A 27,399-nucleotide genomic window follows, 5' to 3' on the forward strand; every position below is an offset into this window, starting at 1 on the left:
TTTCCTCTTCTTTTAGGATAGTGCTAGTAGTTTTTGTTGTCTCTGTCTTCTCTTCTGTCTGTCGGTGTTGGTTGGTTTTTTTTTTAACAAAGTTTTATTTACAATCTGTTTTACATTAAACAATAAGTAAATATGATGACGTTTATATAAATGAAATAAAAATTGAAAAAACATGAGTTAGCAGCTAAACTTGTTTGTTTTCATTTTGGTTGGTTGGCGCTATGGAAGCCAATTGATTTACGATATTCGATAGTAAGTAGTTCTTTTCATACTACGACGATCGATACTTAAACTCTGGAGAGAGGGGGAAGACCCTGTAGCTGCAAAAGCTGTGTCATTTGTGCTCTTCAATTTTTATAAGTTTTTAAGTAGTAAATTAAACTTTTACATGAAGAAATTTATACCTAAATATTCAGTAAGTTTTTATCTGTGAAAGTGTAAAATCAGTTTTCTCATTCATGTAACCAGTTTATATAAATTATAGTTTTATAATATTCCTGCAGGATTATTTCAATGTTCATAGATAAGATGGGACCATAGATAAGCTGGGCAAGGAAAACTGAGTGAGTGATCTGACCTTTGTACTGGCAACTGATAGAGATAATTCCAAACATGAATATCTGAAACCTGAATATATCTATACTTCAGATACTGATTACTTCAAAGACTTTTAACTTTTTGACTTTATTATTAACTTCAAAACATATTTTTAATTTTGTTTACTATCCTTTAATTTTTTACTGGTGGAATATATAGCAAAAAGACTGTCAATTTATTATTTATTACCTGCTATGATAAAAATTGGTAATTATGGATTTTAAGATTGATGATCTTGTTTTTGGTAAAGTCCGCGGATATCCATATTGGCCAGCCCAAGTTGTAAGGGTGGATAATGAAACCTATAAAAATGTTACAAAATTTGAAGTAAAATTTTTTGGAACTAATGAAATTGCTAAAATTAATAAAAATGACATTTGTTCATATCATGAAAACAAACTCAAATACCCATTGGATTCTGTGGCAGCAAAACACAGAGAATCATACAATATTGCGTTGACAAATATAGCTAAAGTATATATGAGCCCTGGTACTTCAAAAAAATTAAAAACTCCCTCAGCTAAGCAAACTCAAGGACATTCTGGGTTTTCAACACATTTATCTCCTTTGTCTAGTAGAGGACATGAATTAGTTAATCATTCTCAGAAAATTCAAACAGCAACTACCATGAACAGCACTTCAAATACCTTGTCCTGTCCTAAAGAAATACTAAGTAGTAATAAAAATAGTATTGATAATACAGGTGAAAATTTTCAAACACAAATTCTTAAACAAGAACTTAACAATTTTAAGCTTGAAAATAAAAATCTCCAACTCGCACTCAATTTATTAAAAGAAGACAATGAAAAGTTACAACAAGAAATTAACCAACTGAAAGTTTTTAGTCAAAATTGCTCTAACTGTTACCCCCCTTTGCTATCTCCATCAAAGCTAAACCCATGGTGCAGAGTCAAGTCAAAAAGCCCTACAACAAAGCCTAGTACTACCACTGATAGCTTAAGTAATATAGAGTGTACAAACAGTTTTTCTATACTTTCACAAGACATTCCGCTAAATCCTATTTACATCCTATTTAAATCCTATCCTATAAATCCTATAAATCCTATTTACATTCCTGCAGTCAATGTACCTAACAAAGAAATAGCTTATAGTAAGTCATTTCACGGGCTTGTAAATAGTAACTGCAAAATAGATAATAAATCTCAAACAAGACATAAAGTTGATAAATCTAGGAAAAAACTGGTGATTCTAGCAGACAGTCATGGCAAACACTTAAGCAGTTTAATCGAACAAAGAGCACCCTTCAATGTTTGCTCATTTGTTAGTTCAGGAGCTAAATTTAACCAGGTGACAGAGGAAATTGAGGAACTTTCCAAAGGTTTGGACAAACAAGATTACCTCATGGTTATAGCCGGAACTAACAATATGGAAACAACGGGTATCAGTCGGCTTATTAATGATGTTCAAAGTCTTATTAGTAAAACAGAACATACAAACCTTATTTTAGCAAGCTTACCGATGAGACATGATACACCGAACTTGGACCTAAAGATAAGCAGAGTCAATGTGGAAATTGAAAACATAGTAGCGAAGAAAAACCACGTAAAACTGCTCCCTTTACATATACTTCCTCGGCACTTTTTTACAACTCACGGCCTACATTTTAACAAGAGAGGGAAAACAGACATAGCTAAAACTGTGGCGCATCTTCTGGTTGAAAAAGACACATCTTCTAATGGTACATCAATTTTTTCCACCGATACTGCCATCAATGTTGTAGAATCCAACATGTATGACACAATTGAGCAGCTAAAGGGTAAATCATCCTTAGCTTTCGCTCACTGTATATCTTCGGATTTTAACGACCCTAAAAATATGTCTTCTGGAGTGGCTGTTGTTTTTAGGCGCAAGTTCGGTAGACCCTGTAATACGGACTTTGTTGATGAAAACATCACTTGTCAGAGAGTAAAAAATGGAGCGTACGTGTATGGTCTTGTCACGAAGCCAGCCTACTTCAAAAAACCATCTACTGAGGTTTATGACAAAGCTTTTACACAACTCACTGCAGATTTTATTAAAAGGGGTTTAAAAACACTAGTATGTTCTCCTATGGGGTGTACTAGGGATGGAATTCTTCCTGAACACTTTGCAAAAAATATAACAGATTTTCAAACCAAAACTAAGGCTACGGTTTACATCACAATGTATAATGAAGTGTCTACTAGAGTGATAAGAGGCGGACTTAGTCATCTCGAACTTATGAACAGACTCACAGAACTCGTCACAGAACACAACACCAAATTAAAAGTGCAGAAACCAACAGACCATCCATTAGCACAATCCGCGGGTACCTCCATCTCCCCTTCTTCACTCATGGATGCGGAAGACAGTGAAGATGAAGTCATGCTATTGACCTCCTACAATTCATCTGCGGCAACCTCATCCACACCTATCACCTGTACTCCGACATCCCCGCTACAGGAAAAAACTACTCCAGTGGCAGCAAGGAACACACACCATATGGAAAGTTTTTCAGGTTTTTCAACCCATGCTTTGCCTTCAATAAATTTAGCAGTTCAATGTAATTCACTAGGAAATAATGTAACCGATGGTAAATCCACTTCAACTGATACAAGTAATGTACCTTTTTTAGAAAATGTTGTAAAACCCGTAGTAAATGCAAATTGAAACAATGTAATAGAAAAAATAACGATAGTCCTTTAGATACTGCTTGTTTTAAAGATAATAAAAATGTTTGGTTGATGCATTTTAACATACAGGGTGGTATAACATTCAAGATTAATATGTTAAACATTTTTTTAGAAAATACAAATATTGATATTGTGTGCTTAAATGAGCATTTTCTGGATACAGCTAATGTTAAGCTCCTGAATACATTGGTAAATTATAAACTAGCAACATACTTTTGTAGATCACAGGGTACTCATGGTGGTACATGTATTCTTATTCGGCATAATTTAGCTTTTTTAAACAGAGATGATTTAAATATTTATTTTGAAGAAGCTGTGTTTGAGGGTTGTGCAATAGAAATACCTAGCCTAAGAAGTATTGTAATATCATTATATCGTACACCAGATAGGGCTAATATTAACAATTTTCTCTGTAAATTAGAAGCTTTGCTATTGTTGCTAAGAAAAGAACTAAAAAAAAAACAAATTTATATCGCTGGAGATTTTAATGTTGATACATTAGATAACTGTAGGTACCCTACTCACAAAGATTCGTTTCTTAACATAATTAGGCAATTTGGATTTAAGGAAACTTTTTTTGAGCCAACACGGATGACACCTACAACTAATACCTGTATAGATAATGTATTAATTAATATGAGAGTTGAACAACACCAAACTTTAAATATGGAATTAGGAGTATCGACCACAGAGCTTTATTTATTACATTAGATAGTAATATTGAATTTAGTGGTGACTCTGTTAATTTTAAGAAACTAAGCTATAGTAGGTCTTTTTCAGCCAAAAAAATTGATCAGTTTGTGGCTACTTTAAATGAGGAAAATTGGAATTTTAGTGAAAATAATTCAGTTCAATGTAATTTTAATGATTTTTTTTTTCTAGATTTAAGATGATTTTCGAGAACCGTTTTCCACTAAAAACTTGTAAAGCAGGACACCGAAAAAACAACAGAAAAAAATGGGTAGATTCAGAGATTAGAGAATTAAGTGTTAGAAACAGAGAATTGCAAGCCTTAGCAAAACAATCTGATAACCATGCCTTTAAAGAGTATTGTAAAGTTTTTAAGAAAAATTTCAAAGCTGTCTGTTCTAGGGCAAAAAGAAATGCAAACACCTCTTTTATAGAGAAAGCAGACGATAAAAGTAAGGCAGTGTGGTCAGTTGTTAATGGAGAATTAGGTTTAAAGGCAACTCAAGAAAATAACTTTTCAGACATTGTTTTCCAAAATAAGTGTTTAAAAGATGGAAATAAAATAGCTGATATTTTTAACAATAAATTTACTGACATTTGTTTAGAGAATGAGATTTCACCATCAAGTGAAATGGCAGTTAGATGTGCAATGAAAAATAATGAGTGGAGTCAAAGTTTACCAGTTTTTCACTTCAGTCCAGTAGATGAAAACCATGTTAATAAAATAATCAAATCATTGAAGAACAAGCGATCTTCAGGATGGGATGAGGTTCCTTTGTTTTTATTGAAAAAGATTGCCAATCAAGTTTCAAAACCATTAACAAACATTATAAATCAGTCACTCATTTCTGGAATATTACCTTACCAAATTAAATATGCAGAAATAAAACCATTGTTTAAAAGGAAGTAAATTGGATATTGACAATTATCGGCCAGTGTCCTTGCTTCCTGCATTTTCAAAGGTTTTTGAAAAAAATAGCTAATAAACAAATCTTATCATTTTTTGAAGACAATAATTTATTTATCAAGGAACAATATGGATTTAGAGAAAATAAGAGCACAGTTTTAGCGATAGCAGATTTAATCAGGTGTGTATCGGAGGGCTTGGATGGATCGCAGACCACAGCTGGTGTGTTCTGTGATCTATCCAAGGCTTTTGACTGTGTGGTACATGATATTCTTCTTGATAAGTTAAAAGCTTACAACTTCTCTTCTTCCGCATTATCTTGGGTTAAGTGTTACCTATCTGGTAGACACCACAGAACTGTTATAAAAAAAAAATGATATGGTTTTTAAATCTGAATGGAGGAAAGGAACGCGGGGAGTGCCCCAGGGCTCAATTCTTGGTCCTATTCTGTTTTTAATCTATATAAACGATTTAGCACAAAATTTTGATTTCAAAATTGTTCTGTATGCAGATGATGCTACAGCCATTCTTAAATCAAACAACATTTTAGATTTACAGCAAATTATTCAGAATTCCCTAACAGATTTGCAAGTGTGGTTCAAGGCCAATGGTCTTAAATTAAATAGTAGCAAAACTAATGTAATCAATTTTAGCACTACACGAAGACAGGAACAAAATCTTAATCAAATAATATTAAATGATGATCACCTTCCTATTGTAAAGTCAACAAAGTTCTTGGGTCTCGAGGTTGATGAAAAACTAAACTGGAAAACATATATTGATATTTTGATAAAAAAATTAAATTCCCTTTGTTTTCAAATGTTTGTTCTGTAAAAAATTACTGACTTACAGACGAGATTGATTGTATATCATGCATTGTTCGCTTCTTCAATGCAGTATGGTGTTGAACTTTGGGGAGGTAGTTCAGGTATGAAGTCTGTTTTTAAATTACAAAAAAAGTATCTTAAATTTTAACACTACCATCTATGTACATTAGTAAATGTCTGTTTTATGTCAAATCTAACATTAATATGTTAATGGAAGATCAACACATTCACAATTATCAGACTAGGAACAGAAGTGATTTCCAGTTTCCTGTTCATAGATTAAGTTCCTTTGAAAAGTTGCCACAGTATTTTGGGAAAAAATTATATAATAAGCTACCAAACAGGATAAAAAATATTGATAATGATCATAAGTTTAAGAAAGAAGTTCAATCCCTGCTGCTAAACAAAGTATACTATTGTGTAAATGATTTCTTATGTGACACTTTGTAATATGATGTAAATATGTATATAAAATTAAGCCATTTGATTAAGTTTTTGCCAACATAACAATTGTATCATGTATATTTTGCTTTTAGTTTTTAAGATGTTGACATGTCACCTGTTTTACCAGCTGTGCTGGGGAGGAAAATGTATTGTGACAAATAAAGAATCTGAATCTGAATCTGAATCTTAACCGTATGCCTACCATATCGTTGTGAACCCAGCGCTATCCATATCAAGCCAAGTAGAAAAAGGTACTCTTAAAAAAAAGGCAGATTGTTTAACACCTAAAGTCCCTAAAACAAAATTGTGAAAAGAGAGCATTACACTCGTTGAATATCTGGAAGATGTGTATAGTATACTAAACATAACTAACTAATCATAGATAATAACCGCCTCAAGCAAATTGATGTGAAGAGATAATTGAATTGTTGTCGATAAGTGATTATATACCTGAAGGAACACTATCAAAGCTTGCTGAAGGTTCTTAAAGCTGAAAGACTCGACAGGCTCCCCAGCATGAGCCAACTCTAGTGCCAGGTACAGCTGTTCTGGCCCAAACATATCGGGACATTCATTCTCCGATCCTGCACAGACACAGACAGTGATGAGGGTTTAAAATTTAATAACTATCTTGACTAGTTAAATTGATATTTTTGGTTTAATGAAGTTTATATTTGAATTCTGAAACCTTTAGTAGTGATGTCTCGGTGCCAATTTGTCAGTTCCTGCCCTATAGAAATTCTCGGTACCGGACATATAAGAACCTAACAAAATAGTACTCTTCGTTTAAAAAGTAAGCTCCAAACATTGAAATTGTTTATGTTGACTACAGAATACAGATGCATGTTGTAAAGTACTTTAGTTACATAATTAATTTTGCGATTTAAGGGCATATTTGCAATTTTAATTACAGAATTGGGACAAGGTATTAAAAAAAAATTTCTTTGTTGGAACTATTCTAACAGTCAGAAAATGTTGGTATTCACTTTTCACAGTTTTACAAAAAATCTAAACCAATTCAAATGAAGAAATCTGTGTTAAAACTTAGTAGAACCCCTCACATCCGACCATGATGGGACCAAGCCATGGCCAGATATCGGAAGGAACATAACTTCCGGTCCCTGTAACATCAGTAATCGCCTCCCACGACCTTGGCAACACCTGTGAACATGTCTTGTTGTCTAAGCGACTCCAGTAATCATCTCTCGCAACTGCGGCTATACCCGTGAGCACATCTTACGGTCTTGGGGACAATAGCGACAATGTCTGCCACAATATCTGCAACATCCGTGATCAAATAGACGATCGGGTATCACAGGAGTCGGTTATGCCGAAGTCGGTTATGAGAGGTTCTACTGAATTGTAGTTAGTAATTATACGAGAATTTAACATATCTACATATCTATAAATATAACATATCGAGGGTATTAAGCCGAGAACTTTACATAAATTTCATTGAGCAGGATAATAATAGGACTGGGGAAATTAGCGTGTTTAGATCATTACTGCCAATAGCCATTCAGTCAACCAAACCATTCAAACTGCGTTTTGTTTTATGACGTTGTTGGATCAAGTAAAAAAAGCACGACCATGGGGGTGATGATGTTGTACACATACATATTATTAATGTAATTTATTAAACGTATCTTGGCACTCAGGGTCAGATCAACCACTAGTACTGGTACCGTCATTTTAATGTTGGTTTTCCCTATCGGTACAATACCAACTACCGGTGGTACTGAGAATTGCCTTTAAGTACCAACACATCACAAGCTTATACTGAAGATGTCACATCCAACTTAATCTGGTCTCTTATATTTTACATTAAACAGTTTTATGAGAACTGCTGTACAGGAACACCAGCACAAAACAAACTAATTGTTTCAACTAAGTCATTTACAGATTTCCAATTAAACCACAGTCAACTATGGTATTTCAAAAATACAAGGATAAAATTCAAACAGAACTCAGTTGGTGTATAGTTAAATATTCATACTAAGTGCAACCACTCCTATATAACGATTATAACTTCAGAAATATTTGAACTCACGCTTCTCCTTATCAAATTCATGCCACAGCTTCAGTAGTAAGGGGGAATACTGTCCTTGGAGGTAAAATTTGCCTTTCAACTCACAAAATCCTCCCGTGCAATTATCACTGTTATTGCGTAGCATGCTCAGTTCTCTGGAATAAAAAAATATTTGGATTTTGCTGCATTAACAAATATCAACAGAAAAAACCACTTTTGAATAAGTGGAATGGTTGAAAGTACCATGAACTTTGTTCACCCCTGCTTCATCGTAGAACCCAGGACAAAACAAAAATCGTAACTGTGTTCTTACGTAGACTTTTGCGGCCGGTCTCATGAGAATACATTATGTTTAAGTGTGAAATGTCTGATAGCAATTTACAAATGACGTCACAGTCGACACCAGAAAACACAATGGATCCACAACAATAGTTGACTTATGACTATCAACCATATTACCTATATATCGGTGGACTAAGACCACTGATATTGTGTTTTCGGATTTATTTTGTTATTAATTTTTTCTGACTTACATTAACTGGTTTAGAATGAGGGAGAGTTCGAATTAGAAAAACTCTATCTTTTCCTATTTTCTACATCTTCCTCGGTTGCTCCTAATTGCTCCAGGTCTCTCCTTCACTTGGCTCCAACGCTATTGCTTTGTCCTTCCTCTCGGTCTTCTTCCTTCAGGATTTCTCATCAAAACTTGTTTTAGATTACTATCCTCCTCTCTTTTCAAAATGTTCCCAGCCCATCTAATTCTTCTACATAAAAAAAACCACATCTAGATCCTTGTAGAGTTTTTCTAAATTACCTATTGTGTCTTTTCCTTTACTCTCCTTCTTCAAAAATTGGGCCTAAAACCTTTCTTAGAATGTCATTTCCATAAGTTAATAATTTTCTTTTCTTTTCATTTCATAAAAAATTATTATAAGTCTTAATAATTGTCCTGTTTCATCCACAAACAATTTTGCTAGCTGGCGTCTTCTATATTTTCAGTAAAAATTACTACATCGTCTGCAAACGCCAGAACGTTGATTCTGGAGTCAATTGAAATGCATTTATCCATTGTTGCCACTGAGTGTTCAGTACTTATAATCAGCCCCACATTATTTATTTTAAAACTCTTTTGATTTACTATGTTCACATCCATTTTACCAGCTGGTGTTTGATTATTAATTGATACTGTTTATATCTCAGTGTTAAAATGTTTCTTTCAAAAACAGTTCAACTATTTTCCAATCTATTATTTCTTTTATACTCATCTAAAAAACAGTCCACTTATTAATTATCACACAGAGAGCTTCTTCTATCGCTAAAGTTGAAGCTGATTGGGGAGAGTCCATCACCCTGTCTTACACCCACATTTATTCTAAAGGGTTCCGAAACTCTCCCATTTACTGACTAGTGACACAGAAAACTTACTACTATAACCCAGAATGCCAACCGCATGGTAAAAAGCATTAAGCGGTTTGAGAGAGCTTTGCCTGTCAATCCGTAGGCAGCGCCACCAGCGTTGCCATGCAATAGCATAGCAACGCTGGTGGCGCTGCCTACGGATTGACAGGCGAAGCTCTCTCAAACCGCTTAATGCTTTTTACCATGCGGTTGGCATTCTGGGTTATAGTAGTACGTTTTCTGTGCTAGTGACTACATAACATGTGGCATCTGCTACACTCCCTTGTTCTAGCAAGGTTTATAAGTTTTTTTAATTCTATATGCTATTTAAAAACCAATCAATATTGTAAAAAAACCTATAAAACTTTATTTTTCAACACAAGTGGCTTTATATTACTTTGTATACCTAATTATATCATTACTGAATGATGAACAAAAACGGACAAATCAAAACATGTTCTTAAACTGACAGTAGAAGTAAAACCATTGGATTATGGATATTGAACCTTTCCTGTTAAATCACAATTGTTTTTTTTTTTTTCAGATTAAAATATTATAATGATATAGGCCTACAAATTCTGTTTAGGGTTAGGTTATGTTAGTTTGGCTCTGAAAATATAGTCATACAGATTTTATTTAATAAATTAATGTACCATACATATTGTACACATATATTCATATACACGTAGACATATACTGAGTTAGGTTAGGGTAGAACCAAGATATTGTTAAACTTCTATTGTGTATTTTAAAATATAAATTATATAGTTGATGTGAATTAATGGAAACGGTCCTCGGTATTAAAATTGACATCCAATTTTTATGGACTATGACAGAGTGTGCTACCTTTGACTACTAAATACAACTTCAGTATCCAATAGTCAATGTTGGTACTGTCTAAAATTGTTTTTTTACTGTGATAGTTGGTGTGACAAAAAAAGATGCTATAATTAATTAAAGACAATTTCCTTCAGTTTGACTTGGTTAAAAAGATGGTGTATTCAACTTAACCCAATAATTTACACCAGCACATTCTGTTACTGGCTAAATTCAACTAACTAAAAAAAATTTTAACCTGGGAATAGAATGCCTAGTCCTATCCTTAGTCAAAGATAAAAACAATTCTTTTCCTAACTGAAAACTGAAAAGCATTTATTAAGATGTTACTCACTCAGTTATAATAAGTTCAGAGAGAACCTCATCATAGCGTTTCTGCACCGAGCCGTTGACCATTTGGGCACCTTCAATTGGTATTATTTTGATAACAGATCTCCCTTCACCTGGTCTTTCCAGCATGAAAACCTCTCCAAACACTCCTTCTCCAATCTTCCGTCCAGAACTTAAGACCCTGTAGACGACATAATACTGATTCATACAATTATTGGAGACTGTCCATTGGTTACTCATTGGCACAACAAATTAACTGTTATTTTACTGGGACGTTTTCAGATACTGTACATACCAAAATTGGTTAGATTACTCTTTCATTTTTTTGTGAAGAATTTTCAGAATTTTGTGTGGATTCTAAAACTTAACAAATCCACATTACTATGCTTAGTTGCTCAGGTCTATTGTAGGTGGTTAGTTGCTCAGGTTAGTGACTAGTGTATAACTAACTCTACTGGTCCCATTCAAAGTTTTTAACCAATATATCAAAACTTACTCATCCGGGAAAGCTTCAGAAAACGTAATCGGAGCTTGCTGTCCACACTGGAGCAGAAACCCGACTTTCCCTATAGCTGCTGCATCTTGGTTCTTCAGGTTTTCAATTTCATCTTTAGCGTGAGAAAAAATATAACAGATTAATATCCTATCTTTAAAATATAGATTAAAATAAACTGTCTTCCTAGAACCTAAATGTTAACTAGATCTTAACATGCGAGATTGCAGCTTTTATTGACATTATTTGTTTCCATATTTTGATACTAGTACAGGACATTATAGGAGTCAGATCTGTTAATGGGGCGTGAAAGAAATTTAACAAATGGAATCACAAGTAAATTTGATAATATTTGAAATATTTTGTGCAATAATAAATAACTGAATTCTAAATGCAAAATCAGAGTTAACTTAAAATATTAGAATAAATCTGAATATTAATATAATGTTTTCCTAAAATGTTCATTTTTTTAGTTTAAACACTAAAAATTAATTGTTTTGATAACATAATTTTTATGTTCTGTATTTGTTGGTTGGTTATTTAATGCTAACATTTCACAATATTACTACAAAACTAGCAGCATTTTACCTTCTAAATCCAATACGCTTAAGCAAGACATGTAAAAGTTATCTTCCTCATCTACCGGCTCTTTTTCTTCCTCTTCATCCCAAAGAATACTCCTTTCTGAAAATGAAGATAAGACAGCGTAAGAACGGGAGTTTCAACAAAGTTAAAAAAATACTCTAAAAACAATATCTGATTTTTATTGGTAATAAAACTCCTTGTGAAATGTGACTAGCGACCTTGCTAAAAGCACTAAATAACTTGTCATTACTATTCATGCAAATAATTATCGACAAAATTGATATATTTTGAACTTTTTTTATATAAAACTGAACTGTGATCCTGTGAACTGTGAATATTATAGCAATCCGTTATAAATTTAAATCCATAACATATACGTAGACAAAATACCTCAAATTTTAGTGGTTAGAGATTTTCCATTAATTGTAGCCTACACACTTAAATTAGTAGGCCTAGATAGGTTGTAATGGAGTAAAAAATATTTCACAGGACAAGCAAGTTCTTTGGAGATTCAGTTTGAACATCTTAAACCTTGGACCCTCATTGTCTCTTTCCACCCTCAGACCTTGCTTATTTTGACTGCTTATATGGCAGTTAGATCACATTAGGTCGAAACTGGGATCTCGATAGATTAAAGCAAAAGTATATTCCTATCCTATATCATGAATTTCTTCTCTCAGTTACTGTGATAAATTCAAGAATAATTTCTTAGCTTCGCTGAAGCCACCTGAAATCCTTCCACTTGCCAAAGACTAAAAAAAAACTACAAACTATGAGCCCAACTTTTGAAAACTAAAACGTGAAAATTCTCAGACAAAGGAAATTGTCCAAGTGATTGATATTCCTCCTATTGAGATTTCAATAATTTCAACTTACCCAATGATTTTTGTAGATTTCTTCGACTTCGTTTTCTATTCGTTATTGTAGAAAGAGCCTCAGGATTCAACCGAAGGATTGGAGGAGTTTCAAATACATTAGTTTGGTTTACGCTTGTTTCACAATTTTCATCCTCTTCTGCCACAGTGTCTTGGTGGTTTTGTGTTACATTTAAATTCTGAAGATGTTCAACACTATCGTTGGAATGTTCAGCAATTTCTTCTGGTATATCATTCATATCAAAGACATAATTTCTTCTTCTGTTCATATACACATTACTAAGTCTACTGTGCGTAAGGTTCAATCCAGGGCTTCCTTTTGAGACTGGTCCACAGTCTTTTGTTTCTTGTTCCTCCAGAAAACTATCGAGGATTCTGGTGGTGTTGTTGTATGACATCTTTGTTATGTTCAAACCACTTGCAAAACTAGATTCCCTGATAAGCCTGAATATGGTCTCTGATGTGAGAGACTCTCTTTTATTTAACCTTGGCTCTGAAAATATAGTCATACAGATTTTATTTAATAAATTAATGTACCATACATATTGATACACCCCGCTGCCTTGTTTATTCTAAGCAAAGCCGGCTAATTTTGGCGAAATAGAAAAAAGGCACAATACAGAAAAAATGTAAGTATGATTGATTAGTTTAGAACATTGAATAAATAAATTGAATTGATTGCTTTTAACTCAAAGTTTCAGTTCTAAAAGTAACATAATCAGAAAAATAAAAAAATAGAAATAGTGACACAGTTTAAAAGCTGGATTGTTAAAAAAACACTGAAAAAATAAAGACTATAGAATTTTTTCATAACAATTTCTATTGGAAATGTGACTACAATACACTCTCGATTAAGTATGATTTGACCAAAGGTTTTGCAGACGACTTGTCCAGCTTGCCAATGGTTGGTGGCCAACCAACTACGGTTTGATTTTCTAGGTTATTGATAATTTGTATGATAAAAAAAATACTTGTAATGATTATATAAAGCATTAATTTTAACTAATCACAAACTACTTACTATTTTTACTTTACTTTCAAGGGAAACATTCTTGCTAACATAATTATTGTTTTCTGACAAAAAATAAAAAATAAAAATAGCCTTATATATTTAGGCCTGGGAAACAACCTTGAAAAACCCAAGGACTAGTGAAGTGGGGGGGGGGGGGGTGTGTGTGTGAAGATAACCGGGGCTCAGATAGTCAAGAATGTACAGGAGCTTACTATAAATTTGTTTCACCAAGTTTCCTTACCTTGTCTCTGACGAAGTAAAGATCTCCGCCATCTTTTTCCAGCTTCTAAACTTAATTTAGCAAAAGTTTCATTCAATTCAGTGTTGGGAGGATAACTGCTCAGTCTGCCTCTTAAACTATAATGTGACGTTCTCTTGCTTTCTGTGCTAAATGGAACCGATTTTTTTTTCAAAGTTTCTCTTCCGTTTGCACAGTCAGCTTTGAGAGATAAAGAATTTGTGATATCACTTAGAGGTTTTGATTCAAAAGCCTGTTTTTCTTCAAAGGATTCATTCGAAACACTTTCATTTTCAACTTCGTTCTCTTCAATCTCAGTAAGATCATCTTTGCTCTCTAGATATTGTTGCTGTTCAGATATATGTTCAGGAATTGTTGATGAACTGTTTACTACATCACTATTACCAGATTTTTCCAAGCTTTCTGCCAAACTAATAGAATTAGACTCTTCACTACGACTGGCGGAAGATACCTTACTGCTGCTTGAAATTGTATTTTTTGAGTCTGTCTGTTCCTCATGATCACTTTTTAATTCCTCTATGAAGATTGAAGGCAATATTTTGTTTGAAGATAACCTTTGTTCATTAGATGATGAATGGTCTGGGTTTGTTACAGCTTCACTTTGAGGAGATGAAACAGCCGAGGTTTGAGACTCGTTACTGTTGTTGTCGAAACCTAAAAATGGACTCGATGACAGATCAGATGCAAACTCTTTTGAATTTTCCTCATTACACTTCTTCTGGCAAGTTGTGGAAATACTTGAATCATTTGAATTATCTTCACTTGACTGCAATGATTTACAAACATTTGAGTTCCTCCCAACATCTACTGGTAACAATTCTACATTTGATGTTATACTTTCTGGATTTGTTTCTCTACTTTGGCAATTTGCAGGAAGACGTAATGGGCTTTCATAATCAAACAGTTCTTGGTTGGACTTTTTATCAGCTTGTAAAACTGCAAGTTTTTTGTGATGAGGACTTTGGATTCCCAAGTTTCCAAACCCCTCTAACAATGCAGAGAAACCAAGCATAGGATTTGGCTTTTCTTCTTTTTTTATCTCTTCAATCGATACCATGTTTTTGTAACATATAGCTCTACTTGTGAAGATACTAGGTTGTAGTCCTTGAGTAGGTAAAATGGGAGAAACATGTGAGGCTACCCAAATATCTCTGTCAAACGCCACATCTGTCCTCGTCGGGGTGCTAGAAGTACAACTTGACTTTATTGAGTCATCTGAATTCAATTTGGTAAAAGGTTTATTTTTTCTCAATAGAGGACGTTTTTTCATGACACGATTGTAACTTTTCTTACTCACAGTCAATTTGGGATCCTTCTCTATTTTTACTAGTTTATTCTTTATCTTACCTAAAACACAAACATAAAAGTTAGGCAAAAAATCTACAAAAATGTTAAACCCCAAAAAGTTGTTTATTTATTTTTGGAAATAACTCAATTTAGATTCTTAGTCACATGCTTGAAACTGTATTTTGGTGGCTAATTGTTAAGGTTTCCTCAACTTATCCCCCAACCTCCTAAATATCCTAAACCTTACCTAAATTTATAAATTATTGGTATTATTATTATAAATTAATTATTGATAAATTATTGGATAAATTGGTAAATTATAACTGGTGTTATAATCTTAAACCACTTTCAACAAAGTGTTGTAATGTCAACAATGTTTACAGCCAACTGAACTCTCAAACTCTTGTTAGCTAAAACTGTATTCTTAAACCGGCGAAAAATAAATTGAAATAACAAATACAGGGTGTTTATAAAAGAATGTTGGGATTTTAAATGGTAATGACTTGGGTAATATTCAAGGTAACTAAAAGTTTTATACGTCAAATTGAAGCCAAAATAGTTTTTTTCCCGTATAGCAAAGGAGGAAACATTGATCTTGGCATGCACAAAACAGGTGTGGGGGCCGCTATTGCGACTCACACGCCTGGTGCCTGACGCCAGTCGCCAGTTTGTTTACGGCGCAACAGAAGGCACAGAGTGTAATCTGTGGCTCACAGAGTTTATATTGATTGCTAAATTGAACTAAATTTAAATCTACTTGATGATAAAGAAATTTGATGCTGGTTTAATGAGTTTTGTGGCACCGTAGTGTTTTGAAAAAGACATTCACCTGGCTGACTAAACAAGCGATGACATAGTTGAGGAAATCCGACAATACTGCTTCAGAAGCCCGAAAGAATTGATTTACCGACGAAGTCTTCAGTTGAACATACCTATACTCTGATTATCGAAAGAATGTGCCTTGCGGAGTGGCCGTGTGGCAACCGAGTTTAGCTACAAACATTCTATTTCACAAACTTGTTTAAACATAACACATAAGGTTAGAAAACGGTGTTTAAATATTCAGTTAAGCAAGTTTTCAGCGCATGTTTTAAATATTTTGTATATTATTCCGATGAATTAATATTTGTAGTTAGCCTATATTTGTAAAAAGACGAATTTGCTAAATTTTAATTCCAATTCGCGTTTTTACAAATATAACTACAAATATTAATTCATCAGAATAAGATAACAAATATTTGAAACATGCGTTAAAAACGTGCTTAACTGATTATTTAAACACCGTTTATTAGAAGTTTCTAACCTTCTGTCTAACGTTTCCACAAGTTTGTGAAATATAATGTTTATACTCAAACTCGCTCACCGCACGGCCGCTCCGCAAGGCACATTCTTTTGATAATCAGAGTATAAATCGACACTTATGACGTTATCTTTAAAAGATTTTTTTTTTTTTTTTAAGAGGTTGGCAGCCTCTTTTAACCTTGCATTTGCCCGTCCACATAGACTACAGATCTGTGCGTGGAACGTATCCAGCAAACAAGGGGTGAGCCGATACAGTACAAAGGTGAACTGTACTGATAAAAGTTAGTGGCAGTGACCAGGATCCGAACCCACGACACTACTGCCTTGGGCCCGAAGTCCGCGACGCTACCGACTGAGCCACCGACTCACAATTGAGTGTTTGTGCCTAAAAAGATTCAGATAAGGCACCAGATAAACCTGTCGATCACCCTAAGTGTATAGACTTTGCCAGTTTTAAGCTCATAACATTGAGGAAAATCTGAATTTTATTGGATTATTCCGAATTGAATCAAAGTATGAGAAAAAGCTTTGTTCTTTTCTCTTCAATTTGACGTTTAAATAGTTTAATTATCTTGAATAGTCCCCGAGCAATGACCGTTTAAAATCCCGCATTCTTTTATTAGTTATTAAGCAAGTACATTCAATTTCAAAATTGAATAAAAAAAATCTAAAACTTACAATATGGAGGTGGGCTTGTCATCCACATTGGTGAGATGTTTTGAGAGTCTTTGGAGTCCTTGAATAGATGATTTGAGACATCTGTAGATATGGATAAGGCATCGTCACTCTTGTAATGGGTTATTGTTTCTTGCCGACGGTTAAAGAACGGTTTGTTGTAATCCGACACACTGAAACTGAATAAAATATTTACTAAACTAAACAGATCCACTAAACAGTAACCTCAACAACCCAAACTGTTTTTGCTTAATAGTGTTTGGAATTTAAGAGGTAGTTTTAAAAAATATTACTAGAAACTGGGAAAAATCCATTATTTTGATTCTGAGGCAGAATAAAGTGAGACTCAAAACTCAGGGAAATAAATTATCAATATCTTAGCCTAAAAGTTTTGCATTTTCAGAAAAGGATGAAATATTATCATGAGGTAATTCAACGTTGGAATTTTGCTTATTATGGATTGTTTGTTTTTGAAATAATGCCTGTGTTTTAGAATTATTGAGTTTTAACCCGGGTGGCTACCGTTTAAACCAATTAGATAAATTAAGAATAAAAACCGAGTTCTTATTAAAGATTTTGCAAATTAAAAATATACCCGCCGCAGCAAACCTGCAGACTAAGCGAATTTGCCTGATTTGACTTTCACAAATCTATTTAAATAACATTTAGTTTAAAAAGAACCTAGGTTTGCTACTACAGGGAGAGTAATAAAGAGTGTTTTAGTAAATAATAAAAAGCATAGTATAAAAAAAAATAATCTGCCAGGTTTGATCAAAATATATCCCATAAACAAGTAAACTTAAAATATAATTTACTTACAGTATTAAGAATAACATGGGAATTTTAAATTTACAATTTTTTTAATTTTCTCTATAGCCAATAACCGTACAACCTTAGTTCAAGATACTAAATTAGCCTATTTGTTTTTTTAAGCTCTACAAAATGTTTTTTAAAAAATTGGGCAATTCTATGTTTTGAGGGTCAAAAATGAGAAAAACCTCTTTTTACCCAATAAACCGCCCCAACGCAAAACCCCATTCCCATGGTCCAATCATGCTGGTTCGCAAACTCGTTTAAATAAATGTTAGGTTTACACCTCAAATCAGATGATTTTTGCTTTCAAGTTATCGTTACACTAAATTACCATTGGCGACTAAAAAATACAGTACTTTGTATGCATAATAAATTGTTTAATTTTGCTTCTACAGTTGCCCTTCAGTACCTACGTATAAATAGCTAGAGCTCAATTTACAAAGGTTTAGCGAGTAAAATTTTGAGTTACAGGTCTTGACGTAACATTATTGTCAGAATCCAACACCTTTGGTATCTTGAATTTTCAGAACATGACATTCATAGCTCGAACCTTGCTTACTCGAAAAACTTGATAACTAGAATTTGTATCATACCCCATTCAGATTTGAGATATAGAGGTCCTACTGTATATCTTTAAATAATTGGTTCAAAAAAAATTAATTCTCATAAAAATTGGTTTACTTTTAAGTGTCATCATGTTTATACAAATTTCACAGTAGACAGACTGTGTTAGAAAATCTGAGCAATCGTCTGCCTAGTTTTTCTCTAAACTTCAAATTTTTCTTTTAACGTTCCAATGGGGGATTCCATTAGTTAATTACCCTGTATAAAAGTACTTTGATAGATTTAGTTTATACACAAAAACTGAAATTACACTTTTGTAGGCCCGGTTCACACGAGCGACTTATCTAGGTGACCAGACTGTGACTAGGTAAGCCCAACTGGGTAGCAGCGGACCACAGGATCAAATGGAGCCGTTCACACGAGCGTATGGCGACGACTAGCGAGCCGCGTTCGAGCTTGGTGTCCCAAACCATAGTCGGGCCCCACTTCCCAGTCACCCGCTCTAGCGGCATAGCAGTACACGTAGCCTTATGGGAGCGTTCGGTCATCGCGCTGCAGATAGCATTCTTCCCTTTTTTTCTAATTGTGCGTCCTTGTTCTCAAATTAGCAATGTTCTAAATGACATACAACTTTTTGGTAATTGTATTACAAGTCCAAAAATACGAATAAACAAAATTTAACTTGTAACCGACTAAGAGGTATAAAAAATAATTTTATTCAAGCTGTTATCCCGTCCTACGTTCCCGTGCGTAGGACGGGATAACAGCTCGTATAAATAATGATTAGTCCATTAAAACTGTATATGTTGTGTTTATTACTAATTCAAGCATAGTTTAAGCAGTTCAAAATTTACGGTAAAGAAAAAGCTGCCAAGATGAATTAAAACATGTGATCATTGTTATTTTCCCAAACTTTCCTCAAAAAGTCAAATAGTAAAATAATTTTCACAAGCTTTCTTTTGAAGATTCGTGAGCTTCGATTCGTATACAGCAATTAATGGTTATAGAATCTTACTTATTTCCTATAATCAATGACTAACCTCATAGTTCTATAGAATATTTTTTATTCATCCAGCTCTTAGTTATAACGAATTATATTGCACTAAAACAAACTAAATAGGTATTTTAAAGACTGCTCAAAAAAAAAAATTAGAACATCTAGTATTTTACTATGTATATTTAAATAAACTCTCATCCTCTTACCGAATAAATGAATGTATCAATGATTAAAGCATTACACATAGTATAAATAAGTAAACTCTACGTATGTCATTTAATTTTCATCCAAATGCTGAATGTTAACAGCTGTTAAATCAAGCAAATGGTTTTATACCAAAAGCTAGAGTAGATTGTTAGCGTTGGCTGCTAGACTTTTTAAAATTTTAAACTTAATTTCTAAAAAACTGAAACCCTAAACTAAAATTACGGCTTCGGCATTCCCTAGTACTCAAAATTATCTTTCTTTCAATACAAAAATCATGAAAATCTGTCAAGTGGTTGATTCAGAATCGTGAAATAAAAAAACCTTGTCACGTTTTAATATATACGAGCTGGTGGCCCGTACGGGAATCGAGTTGTCAACTAAAACGGAATAATTCAGAACATCTAGTTTACACGCATAGACACAAATTCTGGCAGTTTTAATGGGGAAGATCAGTGATCACCTTATAAACAAATGTCACGTGACCACCTATTTCTTCCATCCGACTATAGACCTATAATATAGCGATATGCATTTTAAATCCGATAATTTTACCATAAAACAGCATTTGTGTCGATTTGAAAAATCTTGAAGTGAAATCTTGGTGACCGATTCACACTGGTTTTGAGTAGAGTAGCTACATGCCACCTCCAATTGCATATACTACTTATGTACTTACCGTACCTTATCTTACCTTCGTGACCACTGAAACCTTATGAGATTCTTGCCTCCCATTCTCTTCTATCCCCTGCCTCTTCAAAATTTAGATCCTAGTCTGAGGATGCATTTCATAACTTGGTATTTCCCATCTATCGTGTAGTACTCCTTGGAATATACTTTTTAAAAGTTTATGCACAGCCTGTCCATCCCAGCTTTACCTACTTCTGGAAAGCATCACTATGTTTGGGTGTTAACACATTTCTCTTAGCTCTTTGTTTTTATTTCGACCTCCGGTCTTGAACTGGTCTGTATATTTTCTCTGCACATTATCTAACCCAGCTTTAAGGTTTTTCGGTTCTTTGGCCAGTGCCCAAGTTTCTGAATCATCAGTACTACGGGGATAGTTGGTATGGTATGAGTCAACTTTGGTTTCTGCTGCACCCTGCAGTTTATAAGACAGTTTTATAGAGACGTACTACACCGATTTACGCTTTCATTACTAACCAAAATTTTAGTATGCTGACATACTCACATTCAAACATACCGAAAAAGAAGTATCAACACGTAAACCACTTGTATCTTAAACAATTAAGCGATAAACTGCTGAAAAAATATTTCCCAAATATGAGTTGAAATTTGCAATGCATAAACTAAATACTTACAGAGATTGCATTTACCACAAAACTTGATTAAACGCAAGTGTTTGAGATGTTTAGTTCAAAATAACACATTTCCTGATAACGCAGATCCTTACGGTAGGGGAAAACTACCTACATTTTAAAGTGAAATAGTATTTATGCAAACACCAACGAACAACATTTTTGTAAACAAACAACTTGTAACATAAACATTTCAATGACAGTTATAAACCAGCTGTTAGTTAAATTAGCATTGAAAATACTTTAAATTGCTAGCGTCGGCTGCTAGACTTTAAAAAAAATTAAAACTTAATTTCTAAAAAACTGAAACCTTAAACTAAAATTATGGCTTTGACATTCCCTAGTTCTCAAAATTATCTTTCTTTCAACACAAAAATCATGAAAATCCGTCAAGTGGTTGATTCAGAATCGTGAAATAAAAAAACCCTTGTCACGTTTTAATATATATGATTAGCCCTAAAAACTCTAAAGCCCTAAAATACTCTAAACAATTATGTTTGTTCAACCAAACTTTATAATAGTTTAAATTAGGTGAATTAGTTTGTTAGGTGAAATTCATTACCGTATTGTAATGCAAATTTAGTTTTGAAAAACTTTGATAATTGTTTAAAACATCATTACTGCCCAAAACATCAATGTACAAAAAGATTCACTTACCATTGACGCAAAAACATCAAATATTTCCAGAATTACGCCAACGTATCAAAAAATCTATGTATCGAAAACATTGGTGTTTCAAAAACATAGATATATAGAAAACATGGTTTATTGATGCACATTCATTTACGTCACACCTGCGACCTAGTCTATGGACATGTCGCTTGTGTGAACCGGTGTATCCTGTGGTCCGCAACCCAGTCGGGCTTACCTAGTCATCTAGAAGTCGCTTGTGAAAACCGGGCCTTAATCAGAAGGCAAGTTATTATTGCAGATTGCAACAGAGAAGTATAAACAAATATTCAAAACTTACTACACCAATTTACAAAAGTAAGTATAGTCATTTTCTTACCGACTGTTAGACTTGTTGTTCACATTATAGATGGGGCCTTTAACCAACTTGTCGAACAAGTCTCCTGATTGTGATTGACTTGTTTCTGGTTTGGCATTGTTTTCTTGGGAAGAGTTGTTTGTAATGTTGACTGACAGGAAAATCAAATTTATGTTGACATTATTTGGAGAATTTCCCCCTCGATTTCTGCGCTTCTTTCTAGAGTTCTTTCTAGAGTAAGTGTTCGTCACTCTCATTTCAATTAAATTTTTTTCTAGTCAAATCAAAGTCCTGAAATACAAAAAAAATATTTGTAATGTCAGTTTCATAACAATCAAGAAAACCATCTAAAACAGTCTTAAAATTAAATAGGCACTTAAAGCCACACAAGTGACTCACAGTAAAAACTGTTGGATACAAACTACAAGAAAGAAGGAGTATACCATAGCCAACCTTCACATGATGTTTAACCTTTAAATCCTCAAAAAACGACATCAGTTATCTTGGGGGAACAATTGAAAAGCTTTACTAAAAAAAAAACTATTACTGTATTGCTAGATTAGCCAGTAGGCTATTATAATTTTATATTTAGTTTACATTTAAAAAACATCTACAGATATTTAGGGGAAAAGCTGTGCTCCTTGCAGTCACAGCAAAGGCATTTATCACAGAAATATCTAAAAAGTTTCAAGATCCAATATTTTGTTAATTGTTTAGATGGCGGTTTGGACAAGTCTGAGAGATATGTTCGAGTGAACAAATATGAGGAGCGCAAATAGCTTTTGTTTTGATATAAGCCTACGTAGGATTCACAAAAACTAGGATCTTTGATGGATGATCAACAGAAGGTCCAGAGACAGCGTTGAGTTTTTAGGCAAGCTAAAGGAAACTGGAGTATCTTGGACTCAAAGCACGAATTAAACAAAGCCAACAACACAACACCATGTCCACTACACCAAAGGATTCTTCTCGGTGACTGGACTGTTATGAACAACATTGACATCAAAGTACCAGGAGGAACCCGTTCTTCTGGCGTTTTTGGTCCACTGGCTATGCCTCAGTCTATCACTAGACCTACGTCTACACTACCTGGGCAACTTGATGTCACCACACCTTGATATCTTTAAACTGTAGAAACCTACCTACTCATAAACTTAAAAAGACTGCTTCTGTGATATTAATTTATACAGTACATGTATGTTTGTTTTGTTTTGTGATCTTTTAGCTGTGAAATTCGATTAATAATGAATTAGCTATCGATTCTAAAATAATTGGAAACACACATTGTTTCTATAACCTAAAAATTGAACTAAACGATTTAAAAGCTAACAGTTGCAGGAAGGTTTTTTTTTAAAAAGGTCACATAGTTCTAGTAAAATAGACGAAATAGAAGTTAACCTAAGGGCTACTTACAAACAGTTTGTAGGCCCTTTGTAATAATATTTTACGAAGAGGATGCGTCCAGTAACCGAATATGGATTAGGCGTCCGGCAGTGACGTCACCAGGTTATGGGGGCCCGGAACACCATTACCACAACAATAGGATACGTTGTACACAGCCATCGGTGTCTTGGTGTAGTGGATAGAGTATTCGGCTGATGTACAAGAGGTATCTAGATCAAATCCCATTGGTGACACTAACTTAAGTTAACATTTTGTCAAAGATTTTGCTTAAAATGCCATTTCTTCTTTTTGTTAGAATTTGATGCATTTATAATTTTATTTTGTAAACGAATTTAACCTTAATTCGATTTTTTCATTACCAGCAAGTTTGGTTAGTTAGGTTAGGTTATGACAGTAACTGCTGGATGCCTAATCCACGTATGGTTACCGGACGCGTATCCTCTGCCAATATTTTATCACGTAATCAAAAAAAGTTACGAGAAAATACTATGTGTGTCTCACTTTTTATTGATTATTCCTCACTTATAATACTGTAACTATAATTTAAGAGGTAGCCTACTTTAATTTTATTATTTTGATTTCAATGTTTTAGGCAAACCGTCTAATACATTCAGTAAGATATCATTAAATAATAATTAACTTATGTGACTTAATATTTGTCTACTTGTAACTGAAACAGTGGCTACTTAGAGTAAGAATGCTGCTAGCATTGTCTAAGTTATCCCCTGAAAGAATAACAGAAAGAGTAGAAGTGTATGATGTTTTACAAACAAAATTAAAAAACGATCACAGGTAGGGAAAGTAAAGGTTAGTGTAAGCAACTTGCGTGGTTAGCCATAAGGACAATTCGTAGAAGTTTTTAAGGCACTGGCCTTAAAAAATGTTCTACTTGTTTAAAGGCTTATATATTTATGTGATCGTTGTGTTTTAAGTTAAGTTACAAAGCAACTGTCCTACAATACTTTGTGGATTAGGCGTCCAGCAGTTACTGTTGTCATAACCTAACCTAACTAATCAAACTTGCTGGTAATGAAAAAATCGAATTAAGGTTAAATTCGTTCATAAAATAAAATTATATGCCAAAAATTCAAGTTACGAAGAAATGGCATTCAAAGCAAAATCTTTGACAAAAAGTTAAAATTACCGACAGGCTTCGAACCAGGGACCTCTTGCGTATCAGCCGAGCACTCTATCCACTGCACCACTAACACCGATGGCTATACATTGTATCGTTGTGGTAATGGCGTTCTGGGCCCCCACAATCCAGTGGCGTCACTGCCCGACGCCTAATCCACGTGTGGTTACCGTCTGTGTTATCTTTTACCATATTGTTAGCAATTGAAAACCTGCATCTCAACTGTCCTGTTGCTGGTAACTTATCGACGCATTAAGTATTTAATTAGCTGCCTTGTTATCGTTGCCATTATTGTGTGTTCATGACATGTTATCTTATTGTAACTTAACTTAGATTGAACTTAATCTAGGCTATACTGATTATACTGAACAGCTTAAATAAATAAAATCTTATCTATACTAATTCATTATTAGAGTGAGTTGTAATTAAATATTTTAAATAAATTTAATTTGAGTTAAGTTAAGTTAAATAAAGTTGGGTCGTACTAGAAAGGTAAATTTTGTTATTACAGTAATCAGGTGTTTGTTCTCTTTAAAGCTAACTTCCTTCCCTTCAAGTTAACTTATGTAGGCCCTAGTCCGCACTGTTATAGCATAGGCTCATTCATAACCCACACACAAGGATCGATGTGGAGGTTATGTCACCCTTGTTATGACGTATTCAGACTAAGGCATGACGATTTTTACTGTGACGTGTGATCGTCAGAGGGCTGTACGAGAAGGGGCCGGAGTAATTGCTGATCTATTGCCAGTTTCACATCGATCACACAAAGACTAATTGCACTCTTGGATTCAGCGTGTGGGCCACGTAGACAACTAAAACACTGTCAGAACAGACCATTTATTATGGCTTATAAAAAATAGGAAGGAACCAATTAACTTTTTAAGCTTGCCAATTCTCTATCTTTTGATGAAAATTTTCTCTTATTCGTATTGACTAGGCCTTACTTAGGCCTATAAACATGAACTATTATTGCTAACTAAACATGCCCAACATAGGCCTAACATTGCCTAGGTCCGTTGTTAGACCTAATATTTATAACTGTCGAGGTAATTGCCCAGTTTTTAAACAACCTAGAGTAACAGTCTAGTTATTTTTGCCTAGGCATAGGTAGGCCTAGGTCAAGTCGCTAATAAGGATTTTACTTTTTCACTTATCAACTTATAGGTACCGTTCTAAACTAAACTTACACTAAAATGGTCCTATAACATTAACTTAGTAGGCCTATGTCTATAACATCCCAACTTAACGTACACTTAAAACGAACCGATTAACTTACTGAATGAAAGTATTACAAAATAACTTAAGCCTTATGGACAAGTTTTTTTTTTAAATCAGAAGCACTTCTAGTTCTAGCACTATCAGTAGACTTTTGTTTATGCTTGTTGTAAAAAGTAACTTGAACTTGAGCTTGTAACTTATAAGTTAAAGTTAGTTGTTTGTTCGTTTGTTGTTTTGTTGTAATCCAATTCATTTGATTTCATTTCAATTGAATTGAAGTTTCTCATTTCCATTTCCCTCCCACTCCCACAAAGCAAAGACATCAAACTGTTTTTGTTACTTTTTTTAGGTCCATGTTCATGAAAGACACTTTTCTTAGCATAGACTCGTGTGGTATGTAGCTATACAGCCCCATCCTTTTGTTTTAAAACGCATTTATCATATAACACCATATAGCACTAGGATAGCTTTCATAGCAATGAAAGCCAGTTGAGCAGAGCAATCATGTTTCATGGGTTTTAATAAAGCAATAAATGAAAAAAGAATGTTTATAGATACAGTACAAAATACAAAAATGTTGCCACACTCCTGCACTGCTAGCCTTTACTACACCCTTCACCAAGTGGACAGTGGACCTGTTCCCCTCCCTTCCTGGACCATTTTAGTGTTGCAGATACATCAATGTAACTGCCACAAACGGTTCACACACTCCGCACTGCCAGCCTTTACTACTTCATTCACCACTTCCAACAATGTGGACTTGTTTCCCTCCCTTCTCATCGCATTTTAGGATTGCAGATACATTAATATAACTGCCACAGACGGTTTCCATACTCCAGACTGTTCACCTTTACTACTTCCTGATATATATAATATGTTTTTCTATCTGCTATATTGTGTTAACGATATTAGTTTAAGTGTGTTCTTATTATGCTCTTCCGGTCTAACCTAAACCTAGAATATGTGGTGAGAGTCGCCTCAGCACAATGTGATATTGTGATTTGTCGTCAGTCTCGTCTCATGTACAATGATGTCGATGTTTCTTTTATTATATGACTATTAAAGTATCAGTATTGTCAGTAAAGTGAATTATTATCTCAGTACCGTACCTTTCGCCTAATATAAATACACTTCACTTCCTTCACCACTTCCTACGTTTTTTGGACCTGTTTCCCTCGAGTCCCTTCCCTTCATCCCTTCCCATAGCATTTTAGGATTGCGATTGCAGGTACATAGTAGTACGTTTTCTGTGGTACAGTGTAAAATCATCTAAGGGTCTGACTTAGGGGAGGTACGATTGAGGCATTAGTTCAAAATTCCTCCGTGAACAGTGCTGTAGTAGAGAGCATTTTGGCAATGAAGGTTTACTAGTCGCAAAAATAGTTCTGTTCATAAAATAAAATTATAAATGCCTCAAATTCAATTTTAGAATTTTTTTATTATAAAATTACTATCATAACCTAACCGAACTAACCAAACTTGCTAGTAATGAAATAATATAAAAAAAGTTTATTAATAGAAAACATAATTCTGTT

At 34.0% G+C, this 27,399-nt stretch overlaps 1 protein-coding gene across 2 annotated transcripts in view; it reads right to left on the reverse strand.

The window, feature by feature from the left end:
* LOC128990457 (uncharacterized) overlaps positions 1 to 26,156 on the reverse strand; it is a 40,425-nt gene extending 14,269 nt beyond the window's left edge. For both annotated transcript variants that reach the window (XM_054412823.1, XM_054412822.1), the window contains exons 1-10: positions 25,923 to 26,156; positions 22,126 to 22,395; positions 17,223 to 17,398; positions 13,938 to 15,302; positions 12,686 to 13,177; positions 11,813 to 11,908; positions 11,228 to 11,339; positions 10,736 to 10,912; positions 8,188 to 8,321; positions 6,588 to 6,721 (exon numbers count right to left, since the gene is read on the reverse strand). In XM_054412823.1, coding sequence (XP_054268798.1) covers positions 6,588 to 6,721; positions 8,188 to 8,321; positions 10,736 to 10,912; positions 11,228 to 11,339; positions 11,813 to 11,908; positions 12,686 to 13,177; positions 13,938 to 15,302; positions 17,223 to 17,398; positions 22,126 to 22,361 — 2,922 coding nt within the window. In that variant the 5' untranslated portion in view covers positions 22,362 to 22,395; positions 25,923 to 26,156. The remainder of the gene's footprint in view (positions 1 to 6,587; positions 6,722 to 8,187; positions 8,322 to 10,735; positions 10,913 to 11,227; positions 11,340 to 11,812; positions 11,909 to 12,685; positions 13,178 to 13,937; positions 15,303 to 17,222; positions 17,399 to 22,125; positions 22,396 to 25,922) is intronic.
* Positions 26,157 to 27,399: the final 1,243 nt, after the last annotated feature.

This window comes from Macrosteles quadrilineatus, unplaced genomic scaffold (assembly GCF_028750875.1).
Source record: "Macrosteles quadrilineatus isolate MER2022 unplaced genomic scaffold, UCM_ALF_1.0 Scaffold_3__2_contigs__length_128488019, whole genome shotgun sequence".
Lineage (NCBI taxonomy): Eukaryota > Metazoa > Arthropoda > Insecta > Hemiptera > Cicadellidae > Macrosteles > Macrosteles quadrilineatus.